The sequence below is a fragment of the Hyperolius riggenbachi genome, chromosome 3 (genome assembly GCF_040937935.1).
Source record: "Hyperolius riggenbachi isolate aHypRig1 chromosome 3, aHypRig1.pri, whole genome shotgun sequence".
Classification (NCBI taxonomy): Eukaryota; Metazoa; Chordata; class Amphibia; order Anura; family Hyperoliidae; genus Hyperolius; species Hyperolius riggenbachi.
In genome coordinates, this window is record NC_090648.1 from 429443859 (window position 1) to 429459041 (window position 15183).

A 15183-nucleotide genomic window follows, 5' to 3' on the forward strand; every position below is an offset into this window, starting at 1 on the left:
AATAATAAAGTGTGTGTGTGGGGGGGGGGGGTTGTTTGGCCCTCAGTGATTGGAGTCTAAGTACCTGAGCTCTTGTGTTGCAGTCACTGGTAAGTAGGAGCCCTGGTCTCTTTACTGTGTGATTTAGAACATCCTGTCACAGCTGTGTGTGAGTTTTTGCGCTTTCTTCCTCTTCTTTGCTCTCTTGCCCTTTCTTGCTCTCACTATCCCTCATTGCGCTCTCTCATTGCTCTCTCTGTTACCAGTCTCTAATGGCCAAGCTTTCTAGCATGAAAATCAAGGTGGGTCAGATGCAATATGAGAAGCAACGGATGGAGAACAAGTGCGGAACGCTAAAGGTGTTGTACCGCCGTTACTGCCTGCAGCCTGCATTTCCTGTCTGATCGTTTTACAGGCTTGCAGTTTGTGCTCCCCAGCATGTCTGCTGTATTGTCCCCCCAACACCACTTGTGTCCCCCCGTGTCCCATAATGCCCTTATTAAAGATTAGAGTAGGTTAAGGTTTCTTTAAAGCCGGTTTTACACTGGATTTTTGCGATGTTTGCACACACTTCATTGCAGCACAGAAATGAGACTTCATATGATCCTGCGTCATGGTGAAGCAACAGGGTCATATACATAGGCCCGCCCCCGGCTATTGATGTACTTCCTGCTTGGCAGGACGTAAATCTCTGAGATCCCAGTCTGTTTGCGCATGCGCAACGCGTCGCACAGCGTCCCTGTCATGCACACTGCCTGCATTGCCCATTGACTTGCATTATTGCGGCGATTTGGATACATCCAGTGTGCCGCATCACGTGACCTGTGCTGTTCTCCATAGACTTGAATGGCACCTGCGGGCCAGTGTGCAAGGAGCCTAAAAAGGAAAGTTGAACCTGCCAATACTGGGTAAAAAACATACAATGTAATGCGATTTTATGCAATGCATGTATGCAGCCATGGAGTTCCTACCTCCACATACAAAATATATAAATACAACGGGCTGCAGCACACAAAGAAAGGAAAAATGACAGGGGCTCTTGGTCCTGCAATTTAAATGCACTCCAGCTCACTGACTGCACCAAAGTGTCCCTCATAAGGAGAGTCCTACTCTTAAGGGGCCCATACACTGAGCTGATTTTCTGGCCGATCGATCGATTGATCGATTGAAAATCGGTTGGCCAATCGACCGATCGACGGCCGATTTCGATCGATTTCGATGGATTTCTGTCGAACTGGCAGGATGGAAAATTTAGGTCGATCTGATGAGATTGCTTATCATTTTGCATTGGCCTTAATGGAAATCTGATGGCAAAAAAATGCCATCAGATCGAATTTCAATAGATTTCAAACTGAAATCTATTGGAATTCTATCCTGGTAAAAAATGTTCTAAAAACGCATCAGATAGATCATCAGATGCATTTCTTATCTATCTGCTGCCAATCTGACGAGTGTATGGGCACCTTAACTGTACAAAACAAATGCTATTCTTTTCTGTTGGGATAATCTCCAAGGCCCAATAGTCAAGTACACAATATAAATGAAATTAAAAGCACCTCACCTTTTAAATCTGCTACCAACTCTACTCTCTGAAAAAAAATGCAATCTGCTTGATTATATGCTATGACTGTGCTGGAAGGGAGTATCCCCTATTTTCATAGGGAATAATAATAATATCAAGGGGGTGAACAGCAATTTTGTGTCAGACAGTTTAGTTGGAAGCTGATTGAAAGGTGAATGCACACATTTACAAGCTGAAACTTATTAAAAGCTTTCTGAGTTTTAAGGGGCTCAACCTTGTGCGTTGGCCGGCTCCTGGCAGCGCTGCCTGACGCCAAACCCGACACACCGTCCTCATTCAGTGTCTGTAGTGCCTCTTCTCCTTATGCTGCTAAAGCATTTTTGTATTGACCTGAGGAAGCGGGCCATGACCCATCAAAAACGTCAAATTTTTGAATAAATGTTTTTCCAGTTAAACTGGTGTTTGTATCTTCTGGAGAGGTAAGCGATTACCTCTAGTTTACACGTTATGTTTTAAAGTTTTAACATCCATATATTTTGGTCACCTCCTTCTATCAGTCAGACCTCGTTTGGAGGTAATAGCTTTACAGTTTTTTGAAAAGTGTATTGAACCATCCTAGACTCGGCAGAACCTGGAGCACTGAGCGGGGACGGTGAATTCCCCTCAGGCTTATACGATGGCTGCAGGAACTGCAATCCACCTTTGTAAGTGTATAATCCTATATACTTTCATCCCCTTCTATCCAACGATACTGCAACATTGAGCTCCTGGTCTCTCTCTACTTCTCATTTAGCTGCTCTTGGTCCCTACAAGATGCACCAAACCCCTTCTACATGATATACATCTCGACTGTGGTTAGCTAACCCCAAAGTTCAGTTTTAACTTTTCTGTGTGTGTTTTATGGTTTGTTCCTCGTGTTAATTTCAGCTTGTTAAATATGCTGATAATGGAAAATATAAATGCAAGGTTTGCCGTGGTGTTACCCATATGTGTGGCATGTTTGTATGTTATTGGATTTTTTATTTTAGAAATGCAACCTGTTATGAACTGATTTACGTTGTTTGCTGTTGCCGATCTCATGTAAAAAAATACAGTACGAAAGGCTTTTTAGAACCTGTATGGCTAACATAAAATGAATGGTGGACAGATCTGACTATATTGGGCCCATCCTGCTCTCCCCTCCAGAGATCTTTAGGAGCAGGACTGAGATGATGGGCTTTATCTCACAGGAAAGAAAGGCCTCCATTATCTGTTCATCTGAACTGTCCTGGTTCTGACCTGTCAACCTTGTGATTCTTTAGAAAATGTAGGATTTCTTTCTTTGGCCTTTGGAAAAATTTTCATTTTGTTTTCTGTTCATCCATCCTACATCTGTGTGTGTTGATGCATGAAGGCATGTTTTTGCTCTGTTTATGTAAATGCGGATTTTAAATGTTGTGAAAAAAAAACATGTGATGGGTTGGTTCCGGTAGCAGAAATGACCTGATTGGTCACATTTCAGTTTAGAATCATTTCAATTCCAGTGGTTTGAGTTAAGTTTGCCGTCTCTTGTATTCTCTCACGTAGTCTTTCACTTACACTTTTTTTTTTCCTTTTTTTGTCTAGTTCCAGTCTCTTACCCTCTGTCACTCCCTCTTTTTATCAAATTGACTCACCTCCACACGTGGTCTCTTTCTCTCCAACACCCCCCCCCCCCTCCCCCTACACACACACTCCCACACCCCTTCCATGCTGTCTTTTTCACAATCTTTCCCTCTCTCCTCTACCAGATATGTCTTTCTTCCTCATGCTCATGGACTGTCTCTTTGCTATCCTGTTGCTTTCTCTTCCCCTTCTCCATGCTTTCTTGGTCTCTCTTACACTAACTCTCTGAACTCTCATGTGTGTCCCTCCCTCTCCATGGTCTTTTTTGGTCTCTCTCTCTCTCTCTCTCTCTCTCACTACCTACCTTAGGCTTCCTCTCTCACTCTCTGCACTCAAAACCATTAAAATCAATGGGTGATTTTGGTGTTGGTGATTCGGCTATTACATAGCTGAAACACTAGGGGTTAATTACTACTTGCACCAGGCATTTGGTTATTACACAGAGAAAATGCCTGACACTTAAGATGAAGACAGTACATGTTAGAGCAGGGTTTGGCACAAGGCAGCAGTTGCTGGGAATTGACTGGTACTGTAACGCCCTAGCGATTTGCTGGGGAATACAGTAAAATGTCAGCAACATTATCAGTTTAATTGTATTCTTTTCTTTACACTGGATTCTTTATTATTATTATTATTTTTTGCTTTTCATGAATTTTTCCCTCCCCAGACGTATTGTAGCGCAGGCCATTTTGTTATAGGATAGCTGTAGTAGTGTTGAGCCTGTCCTGTGGTCTTCTGGGAGTGTGACTATGTTCTGTGCTCCTGCAGGATGAGCTGGCCATGCTGAAGGAAGAGCTGGAGCACAAGGAAGCTGATATAAAGAAGCTGAGGGAGAATGTGGACGGGCCGGTGGTGCTGGAGAGCCGAGGAGCAGGTGACAGAGGTGCGGAACCCACATTTAGCTTCATCTCTCTATCTTTTACAGTTGTAGCGTATACAAGAGTTTATTGTACTATAAATTACTTTTTTCATATGTTGCTGTCACAGTAGGTAATAAAAAGCTGACAGATCTTAGACTAGTCCTTCTCCTTATGGAAGATTCCCAGTACTACCTTTTTATTCTTTACAAAAGTACTTAGTAGAAGAAATCCATACAAAGATGCTGATCTCCCTACAAGTTTTGGCACTTGCTCTGAGCCACTGCAGTTAAGTAAATGCTTTTGTAAGTAAAGAAATAACTGAAAATCCCCCATGAGAGGATGGACTAGCCCAAAACCTGACCGATCTGTCAGATTTTCACTACCTACTGTAAAGGCCCTTCACCACGACATGATTTTTGCTACTATTTTCTCAGAGACTTGCGACTTCTTCTGCAACAAGCAATCGCTTCTGTTATTTTTCCCAACCGTGAGTACGTTTGCGTGATCATCTTTCGTGACGTGGCAATCATGACAGTCACAGCGGAGCAGATCATTAGATACTCAACTCTCTCAAATAATACCACAATCATTTCAGCCATCGTTTGCGTCCGTCGTGTGAGGTCACATATTTCCATGTGTAGAAGATGGGAGAAAAGTAATTTATAGTACATTTTACTCTGCGACAAATATACGTTTTATATGTAATTATTTTTAATTTTAGAATTTTTCACGATACTTGTCCTTTAAGATGCCATTTTTCTTTGTGGTACAAAAGAAAAAAATTAGAGTATAATAAAAAGTGCATATTTTGGTACAGCTTAGTGTCGTCTTTGATCCATGTGCTCGACAATGATAGTTGGTCTGACCTGTGGGAGATCCTCAGAGCTGTTCTATAAGTAAGCACTGGCTGTTTATTTTGGACCAGTGCTCTGTAACTCCAGGCCAAGCATCACACAAGCCCTTCATGTGCGTGTCAGAGGACAATGGCTGCGTTTACGCTCGGCCGCCGCCGGAGCCTGCCTGTCTCTGCGTCTCTCCGCACCAACAATGTACAGGCCAGCAGAGTAATGATAATATGCCTTCTGTGGCAAATTTCACACACGTGAATGCTAAATACAAATTTGCAGACATAGAACTGTTCCTTGATGGTGTTAACCGTAACAAAACCCTCTAAAGAGGTCATGGTGGGGAGGATGCACGAAAATGCCTCGAATTTTTGCAAAATATTTTCATTTTAAAAGCATGCTTTGGTCAGTTCATTAGTATACAAAAAGTTGTAGAAAGTTATCTACAGTAGTACGTTTTAAACAAAGGCAAGGGAAGCTGTGCTTAACCTTTTGAGGGACCAGTATTTAAATGGGAAAGGAGGTACTGAGGAGAGTGGTCAATTAATGATTGTTAGTGTATATTAAAGTTCCGCTAATCCAAAATGGGTTTTAAAAGGCAAATTCTAATAGTAATCAGGATAGTAAGTGAATGTAGACACACTGAAGCAAGGTGAAGAACTGATTAGCGTTTTCATGGACTACAAAAGTGACTGGAAGTTCATTTAGCCTGTGATCCTGTGGCAGCAGTTGAGTGGGTCAATCATTCATGCACATGTGAAACATGAAGTAAGATAAACCATAGATTATGCCAGACTACATTTTCCAGAATTCCTACACAGTAGAAACCATGAGGTGGTGGGGCCTCTAGTCACAGAAAGTAGCTGGGGGAGGCCCTGACTCTGGTAGCAAGAAAAAACAAGTGCTTGTAAAGGATACATCTGGGAAATTAGGGGAAAACAGATTTTTCTTACCTGGGGCTACCTCCAGCCCCTGGAAGCCTATGTGTTCCTCACTGCAGCTCTGTTCCAAGCCAGGGTCCCCTCCGCAGCAGCTGCCACTTGCTATCGCGCTCCCAGGAAACCAGTGTGGAGCGGAGCTGCAGCGAGGGGCACACGTGCTTCCATGGGCTGGAGGAAGCCCCAGGTAGGTAAATCTGTTTTTTCCCCGACTTCCCAGATATATCCTTTACTACGCCTGCATGCAATGGTGTACACAGAGATTTAAGTTTTTCTAAATCAACACTTATAATTTGCACTGATTTTACATGATTTCTTTTATAATTTATTTTGTTTGATTTACTGTTTAGATAATCTTTAAATCTGAATGCCTAGTGAAAGTATATCTGCCTTTCAAATAGTGCTCTTTTGCCTTCAACAAGGTTTTGTAAAACAAGCACAGAGAGTACCAGTTATGGGCAAGTTATGGACAGCAGTATTTTTTGTTAGCCTGTAGACTGCAGTTTGTTGCAGAGCTGTGATGCATGTTGAGCACGGTCTTAATGTGCCCATTCACTTAAAGATGGCCCCTGATTTGGCCAACATATAGATCCCTCTCAGATTAGAACCTGATTAGAGACGGATCTTTTCTTACTCTGTCCCAAAAAGGTTCCAAAATCGTATGCCAATTACAGCGTGTACACATGTATTTTAATTCTTTATATTTTTTGTGATGGTGGTCCTTTCATTCTCTTTTTTTTTTTTTTAAACACCCGTAAATATTTCAGTTCTAAATGTAATAAAATTCAAAGGAAAAAAAGGCAACTATTAGCATTTGTTACTGTGTACTTCCCATTTGGAGTATTGCTGTGGAAGCTCTTTGCAATGCCTTTTGATTCTGAGAGGGCAGTAACTCGTACATAAAGAAATGGCACATAGGGTTGTACACAATAGACCCTGCAAAGGATGCAGCCGCAGGGGGGGCCCGGAAGCCGCAGGGGGCCCCATCCTGAGAGACTGACAACTAAGGGCAAGGAGAGAAAAAAATGTTCTGCTCTCTGTAAAATTGTTTAATGACTGCATCTACTCAGCCACTGATAAGGAATCATACAAAGTTTTGCACACAAAGATTTGTAGACAGAACCTATTAATTGTGCAGCAGGCACTTCTGTACAACATCCAGCCCCCAACCTCTCTACCCTTCCCCGAGTGCTCTGTCCTGAAAGGAGGGGGCCCCATCCAATGTTTTGCAGGGGGGCCTAGTAATTTCTAGTTACGCCCCTGGTTGTACATATGAGAATCTATTTACCATAGACAAAAATATTAATTCCTTTTTCAAACGCTTGTGTCCTTCAAGCCCCGGACTCTATTCCTCTCTAACAGCCCAACATGCTAACTCTATTTTTTGTTATTTGATGTACTTTGGGTAGCGTTAAACTTATCAGGGTCTAACCGTTAAACCTTTCTAAATTTCTTTGCACAGATGAAACTCTTAAAAAGACACTGAAGGACAAAAGTAAGATAATGGCTCATTTTCCACCAACAGTGTTGCATCCTTACAGCTTTCCTTCCCACCATTTGCATGCCGTCACTCCTGCCATATTAATCTGGCTCTTGTGTTTGGTTGGCCTACATTTTTTTTTTTTTTTTGTATCACGAACATAGAGATCATTTGAAAATAAGGAGATGTAATTAAAATGGGGAAGATGGTGTGTAGACTTTAACCTGTAGGTGTCAGTGTTGGTGGGGTGAGGTGCTAACATAAGTGCTTTGTGTGTAGCGGGTGCTGACTTGCTTAGACGTGAGGTGGCATGCGTACGTCACCTGACCCATAGGGCAGCTGCGCTTCTGCTAGTTACTCCTAAACAAAGTTATCATTCATCCATTTGCCTCATATTCACCACAGACTTCTATCGCAATTAGACAGTTGGCTTCAGAAAATATATAGCTAAACAGGGTGAGGACACTTATTCATTGCCAGGAGAAATGGTGACCATGCAGGAGAAAGCAGAAACGCTCTTACACCACTTTGTGGGAAATTTCTAAATGTAATGAAAATAATTCCTATTGATAAGAGTTCTCATCTTCACAATATGTACACCAAGCCCATATAGCTCATGGTGACCCAGAACCACTAGGAAAGTATAGGGTGATGAGAGAGACAAAAAAGCCCTCTTTATAAAAAGCTACGATGAGTGTCATTAAAGAGACTCTGTAACAACATTTTCAGACTTTTCTTCTATCCTATAAGTTCCTATACCTGTTCTAATGTGGTCTGTCTTACTGCAGCCTTTCCTAGTTGCACAGTGGCTGTATTATCCCTGTTATATAAACTAATCTTCTTTCCTTTGTCAGCTTTGTCGGGCTCAGACACTCGGGCAGGAATGTGCTGCTCTGCTTGTGATAGGATAGCAGTTATACACACCCTCTCCACGCCCCCTGCAGGCTCTGTGTGAGTCACAGACTGAGCTCCTCTCAGCCTATCACAAGCTGGTTAGCAGCCATGTCTTTTGGCAATTACAAGCCAGGATTGCAGCAGGGAGTGGCAGAAACAGCTCAGAGGGGCCCAGGAGAATAGAATGGTATGCATTTTATTGTAAGAATTTTAGAGTACAGATTCTCTTTAACCCTCTTAAAACAGAAGGTATTCAGTTTTAAAGTGGACCTGAATTCTTGCACAGGACAGAAGGAAAACATAGAGAAATGCACCCTGTATGTATTTAGAGAGTTTAGCCTGTCTAATCTCCTCTCATCTGTGCCTAATCACAACTGCAATTGGATGTCTTGGCTGTGTCAGATGGCTTCCTAAGCCAGGCTCACGTCCAGGTCAGTTGATGTATATATAACAAGCCTATCGCACAGGGGTCCCCAAACTTTTTTGGTCAAGGGCCGGGTCAACATACTTCAGACTGCTGGGGGGCCGGAACATACATAAAATGTTGAAAAACATTATGGTACATTGAATCTAGGTATTGATTCCCCCCCCCCCCCCCCCCCCAAATCATGACCGGAGGAGAACTCCCAGCAGCAGCCATTCAGTGGCACCGAAGAACATCTTTGTGCACCAGACAGTGAAGCATACCCAGGTGACAAACTGCCATCCAATTGGACAGCAGTGTCACCTTATGCAGAATCGGATTGGAAGCCAGCAAATTACTGCTCGCTGGCTTCTACAGTATGTGGATGGGTGGTGCCAGCACTGCTATTCTGTATGGAGGGTGCCGATATTTAAAGGTGCAGTGGGCCACATCTGTAAATTATACATTTTGAGTTTGGGGGCCAGTGAAAAAGCCATATTCCGCACGCGGGCCGTAGTTTGAGGACCACTGCTATAGCATGTACATTTTACAGAGCCAAATCAACCCAACATGCATACAGCCTGTTTTGTACTTTCTGGTCCTTATCAGTGCATGGCATGTATTGATAGGGATTGGACCAGTGCTACAGAAAACTCCGCTTCACCACATGAAAATGAATTCATACATAAACAGTCCTATTTCTGAGACTGGAGGCAAACCATGAGTGAGCCCCTCAGGTTTCCCAACTGCAAGATTCTGCGAGTTCAGAGGAGAAAAGGCGACACATTAACGTAGGAAGACAATTTGTGAAAGCGGTTTCTCATCCCCCGTGCAGGCGGTGCACACGTGGAGCATATGGTTTTACAGCAGAACCTGTGTGTAATCACTTCTCCTATTTTATGTGCCAAAAAGAGAATAGCTGCATGAACCAATGAGAACTATATTTTTGATGATGCAGTCATGGGGACAGAGCACAGACATACCTTTCCTCCCATTTTACCACTACCACCACATTGACTGTTACGTATATTTATGTTTTTTTTTTTGTGTGTGTGCTTTGATCTCTTAGATGTGGAAGTGCAGAAAATGAAGAAAGCTGTGGAGTCATTGATGGCAGCCAACGAAGAGAAGGTAGTTAATGCAGAAATAATGTTAAAGGCCAGTAAAGAACAACAATGTTTAAAGGAAAGCTAAACGTCTGAAGAATCTTTTACAACATATATCCATACTACATTGGCTGTTTTGTAATTTCATGATTTGTTTTTAATTTCATTTTCAGCCATTTATGCATTTCCAGGGGTGGACATGCTTTGTAGCCAGCACAGCAGTACACCAGAAGAATCAAAGTAGTGGCAAGACATACACCCCCTGAATTAATTAACTATGACATTATACAATAGTCTAAGTTAATGCAAAAAAAGTATTCAATTTGATTGAAGAGCTAACAAATAACAACAGTACACCATTTGGCATGGCATATGCTGGGAATTCACTGGTCTATTATCGCTCGATTCCGCGCCCAATTGTCTTCTGCGCTCGATTCTGCAGGTGATTCTCTTATCTTCCGTTCCTTTTTCTTACCTTTTCCCATTGTTCCCCATGCAGAATCGGGCGCGAGATCGGACTTGTCAGAAATTATCTATCGAGCCATCTAAATAAATGCCTCAGAATCTTACCGTGTATTCCCAGCAATACCCATACAAACAGATAGTGCTACTAATTTTATCAGGTGCTCAATCAGTTGGCTCAAAATCCCTATTAAGGTGGCCATACACTCGTTAGATTAGCAGCAGATAGATCATCAGTAGATTTTCTGATCTCTGATGTGTTTAGGAACATTTTTTACTAGGAACAGATTTCCAGTAGATTTCACTATCGATCGGCCGAAAATCGTCTGAGTGTATGGGCCCCTTTAGGGATTTTTTTCTTTTACAACATGTCAACCTGTCTTTTAAAGGAATACTGTAGGGGGGGTCGGGGGAGAATGAGTTGAACTTACCTGCCCCGGGTAAGTTCTAATGACATCCGAAGACATCCTGTGCTCGCGCAGCCACTCACCGATGCTCTGGCCCCGCCTCCGGTTCACTTCTGGAATTTCAGACTTTAAAGTCTGAAAACCACTGCGCATGCATTGCCGTGTCCTCGCTCCCGCTGATGTCACTAGGAGCGTACTGCGCAGGCCCAGTATGGTTTGTGCTTGTGCAGTACACTCCTGGTGACATCAGCGGGAGCGAAAACACGGCAATGCAGGCGCAGTGGTTTTCAGACTTGAAAGTCTGAAATTCCAGAAGTGAACCGGAGGCGGGGCCGGAGCATCGGTGAGTGGCTGCAGGGGACCATTAGAAGCCCCAGGTAAGTTCAACTCATTTTCCCATGACCCTCCCAACCGCTTGCACGACTTTGTATTTTCCATGCACTTACCGACTGAACATCCAGCTCATTTGCATACTGCACACGCAAGCGAACAGGCTGCGCGATATTCAATCTAAAGAACCGCACACCTGTCAGTGAGCTTGCTGGTGCTGGATAGCTGTTGCAGCAGTCAATCCAGTAATCCAAAGAGGGATCCGCACACAGACTTCAGGAACAAACTGTGTTTATTGTTCCATATCCACACATGTAAGACATCAACAGTCGTCTACACCGACGATCGTTTCAGGGCCAATGCGATCCCCTTTGTCAAGGCATTAGCAGACTGACATATACGTATATGTCAGTCTGCTAATACCTTGACAAAGGGGACCGCATTGGCCCTGAAACGATCATCGGTGTAGACTGTTGATGTCTTACATGGGTGCATATGGAACAATAAACACTTTGTTCCTGAAGTCTGTGTGCGGATCCCTCTTTGGATTACTGGCTGCACGATATGTCCGCATTCAAAACAAGTACAAGTCGTTCGCACAACTTGTACTCATGTGGCCAAATGAACAATATCCAGACCAACAGTCATGTGACGCTCGGTGTAATGGAGCGCACACGCAGCACAGAAGGGACAGCGTGCTTCTGAGCCTCGCATTATGCGCCGGCCAGAAGTGAAGGGGGAAGGACATACTGTGCGCACAGGGTGCAGTATGTCCGGGGCAAAGTTCAAGCAAGTCGCACAACCCCGGGAGGGATAGCGTGAGAACGGCACAAGACGGAGGGGGGCTGGAGGGACAGGAGGTATGTGCTGCTTACTACCAACCCAGTGATGCAATCACTTTTGCCACAACCCTTCGGTTGTGGTATCCTTTAAGAGCCATCTGAAAATACTCCTTATAGACGGACAGTCTTGTTTCAGGGGAACATGGACATATTTGCTTTGGGAAGACTTGGGTTTTATTGTATCCTTTTTAAACTTTCCGTTCTCTTGAACGACAACTATCGCAAAAAAGTAGGTAGTTGAAATCTGACAGAACCGACAGGTTTTTGGCCAGTCCATCTCCTCATAGGTGATTTTCAGCGTTTTCTTTGTTTTCAACAGCATTTCCTGAACAGCAGTGTAACTGCCAAAATAGTAAGATAACAGCCATCCTCCCTACTTACTTGCACACTATTTTGTCAGTTAGACTTTGCAACTGCTGTTCAGGAAATGCTGTTGAAAACCTTGAGAATACCCCATGAGGAGATGGACTGGTCCAAAACCTGTCGGTTCTGTCAGATTGTAACTGCCTACTTTTTTGGCGATAGTGGTCCTTTAATTCCTCACAGTTCCTAACCTTTAGGTGATACAGTAGGTGGGGAAGACTTGTGTTGGAATCTACTTTTTCCAAGTATACGCAGTAACGGCTGAACTGGAATTGGGCGTAAAAAAACATAATCGACTGTGGGAAATAGAGTGTTTGTGAAATAACCCGAACAGATGAAATTCTGCAGCAACCGTGTACAAAATCAGAGCTTTGGGTTCTAATTTAGGGTTTGCCAAGCTTAGAAAAACAGCTTGCCGCTCGGGTCCCATGTGTGTTTTGTTTTTCCTGTAACAATTTTTGTGGCCTTTAACCACTCTGACCACATCACAAATAATGCTGGCAGACAGATTTTTTTCTGTTAGCTCTAGTTTAGCATAATTGTTACTAAGTATGGTGGCTGGGTACATGGAAATAAACTGATGCCAAAACGATTGTTTATGATCCTTTCAGCTATCAGTTTGATGTCTGTAAAGGTATCGCTGTGTTCCTTGCCCATCAAAACACAGGTGCTGTGGGGAGCCTCCCGCTTGCGCACCTTCTAAGCCTTCTCTGAGTGTACCTTACTTTTTCCCCAAACTGGTCTAAAGGTGGCCACACATCAGGCAACTCGGCGAGCAATCGACCGACTAATTTAAATTATTATAATCGTATCGGATGAAAATCGGTGCCGCCAAGAGCATAACTGATTGACCCGAAATTGGACGCATGTATCGATCAGACATGTTGGAGGGTGTAAGGCCGCCATGCTTGATCGGGTGTGTGGCAGTAACAGCATGCGATATTGGGACAAGCAACTGAACCCCCATCGCTCTCCCCGGTGTAAAAGGTGCCCCGTGCAGTATACTTTACCTGTCTGCGTCTGCCGCTGGCTCCCTCCTCCGGCCACACACTTGTGCCCTATGTGGTTGGCGTATATGTGGGCGTGTGTGACATCACACACATGCCCACGTTATGCCAGCAACCATGTGAGGCGCATGTATGTGGATAGAGGACAGAGCCAGCTGCGGACGGAGGCGGCGTTAGAAGGCTGAGTCCCGAGAGATAAAATTGATCGCTAATTGGCCTGCGGTGTATGGGCAGCAAGCAGATCCCGCTCTGATCAGATTAAGTCATCTGTCTCTGGGTTGATCTGTGCCTTAAAGTGAACCTCCGGACTAAAAATCTACTCAGCAGAACTGAAAAGGCTTGGTGTTTCTTTAACAGTTTCACAGCATCAGAACTTTTTTCTCATAGAAGTCTCATTTTTAGATGCATTTTTAGCTAAGCTCCGCCCCACCAAAGAAAACAGCCCGGGCTTTTTTCCCCGATGCTGTGCAAAGCATGATGGGATTTCCTATGTTGTTCACGTTGCCTAGCAACTGGGAGGGGTGATCAGGAGACAGGACAGTTGGAACTGTGTCTCATGCTCCCTGTCACCTTCTTTCAACCAAAAACATGGCTGCCCTTATGAAATCACAAACCTTTGTCTGTTCTTTTAAAACAGTGTGGGTAAGAGATTATATTACCTGTCTATTTTAATTAACATAACTAATGTAACTTAATGACAGTATGTTTGTTTAGGCTGAAGTTCCTCTTTAAAATGCTGTTGAAACCTCTCTCATGTACAGCGAGTGATGTGAATCGGTGCAATGATTTCTGCTGTACACTGTTAAAACTGGACACAATCTTCCAATAAAGGGATGTGGGTGGTAAAGCAGTGGTGATAGAAAACTGTTACACAAGAGCTTTCTGATTTGTACTTTATTTTCAGGACAAGAAAATTGAAGAGCTCAGACAGTCTTTGAACAGGTACAAGAAAGTCCAGGATATGGTGGTCATGGCACATGGTAAGAAAGGTGAGTTTTTTTTTTTTAATCCATTGTCTTTCATCGAGCTTGTCAAGGCAGCTGCCTAAGGCCCCATTCACACTCGGCAACGCAAAGCGCGATTTTGCACAATGATCAGTGATTTTGCGGCAATTGCTTTTTGCGATTCTTATGCCATTTAATGAGAATCATAACGCAATCGCTGGAAAATGCTTTATGCAGCGTGATTGCAATTGGCAGCAGTGGAGGCTGCCATTTTTATTCCTATTTAAAGGACACCAGAATTGAAAGGGATAGGGAGCAGGGCTGCACGATTTTAGGGAAAAATCGAAATTGTGATTTTTCTCTCAGAAATTGCAATTTCGAAGCAGTGAATATGTATGAGTGTTACTGAGCGGGGGGCGGATCCACTCGAGCAAGCGGCCGGGCACATACAGCATTGCATTGCACGGTTTTTCGGTTTAAAACCGAAACAACGGTTCGTGGCAAGACGATCTGCTGATCGTCAGTACCTTCGGTTTTTCGGTCTGCTGTCTGTAATACATTGCTTCTGGCCCCGCTGTGCGCGGATTGGCCAGAAGCAGTGAATATGTATGACTGTTAATGAGCGGGGGGCGGATCGACTCGAGCGAGCGGCCGGGCACATACAGCATTACCAATCACTGGCTAGCAATGGAATGACGGCAGCGGTAGGCGGAACTGTATGCTCTGTACAGCTCCGCCTACCACTGCCGTCATTCCATCGCTAGCCAGTGATTGGTAATGCTGCTGTATGTGCCCGGCCGCTCGCTCGAGTGGATCCGCCCCCCGCTCATTAACAGTCATACATATTCACTGCTTCTGGCCAATTCGCGCACAGCTGGGCCAGAAGCAAGGTATTACAGACAACGGACCGAAAAACCGAAGGTACTGACGATCAGCAGATCGTCTTGCCACGAACCGTGGTTTCGGTTTTAAACCGAAAAACCGTGCAGCCCTAATATGGAGGTTGCCATATTTATTTCCTTTTAAACAATAACAGTTGCCTGGCTCTCCTGCTGATCTCTTTGGCTGCAGTAGTGTCTGAATCACAAACTTGAAACAGCCATGCAGCTAATCTAGTCAGACTTCAGTCAGAAACATCTGATTTGCATGCTTGTTCA

The 15183-nt window shown here is 43.9% G+C and overlaps 1 protein-coding gene across 16 annotated transcripts in view; it reads left to right on the forward strand.

The window, feature by feature from the left end:
- The window catches only part of PPFIBP1 (PPFIA binding protein 1), a 213188-nt gene that overhangs the window by 149754 nt on the left and 48251 nt on the right, over positions 1-15183 (forward strand). For 5 of the 16 annotated variants that reach the window (XM_068277609.1, XM_068277612.1, XM_068277613.1 and 2 more), the window contains 5 exons: positions 246-338; positions 3914-4028; positions 7251-7283; positions 9635-9696; positions 13987-14071. In XM_068277609.1, coding sequence (XP_068133710.1) covers positions 246-338; positions 3914-4028; positions 7251-7283; positions 9635-9696; positions 13987-14071 — 388 coding nt within the window. The remainder of the gene's footprint in view (positions 1-245; positions 339-3913; positions 4029-7250; positions 7284-9634; positions 9697-13986; positions 14072-15183) is intronic. The other 11 variants (XM_068277611.1, XM_068277621.1, XM_068277616.1 and 8 more) reach the window with 4 other exon arrangements.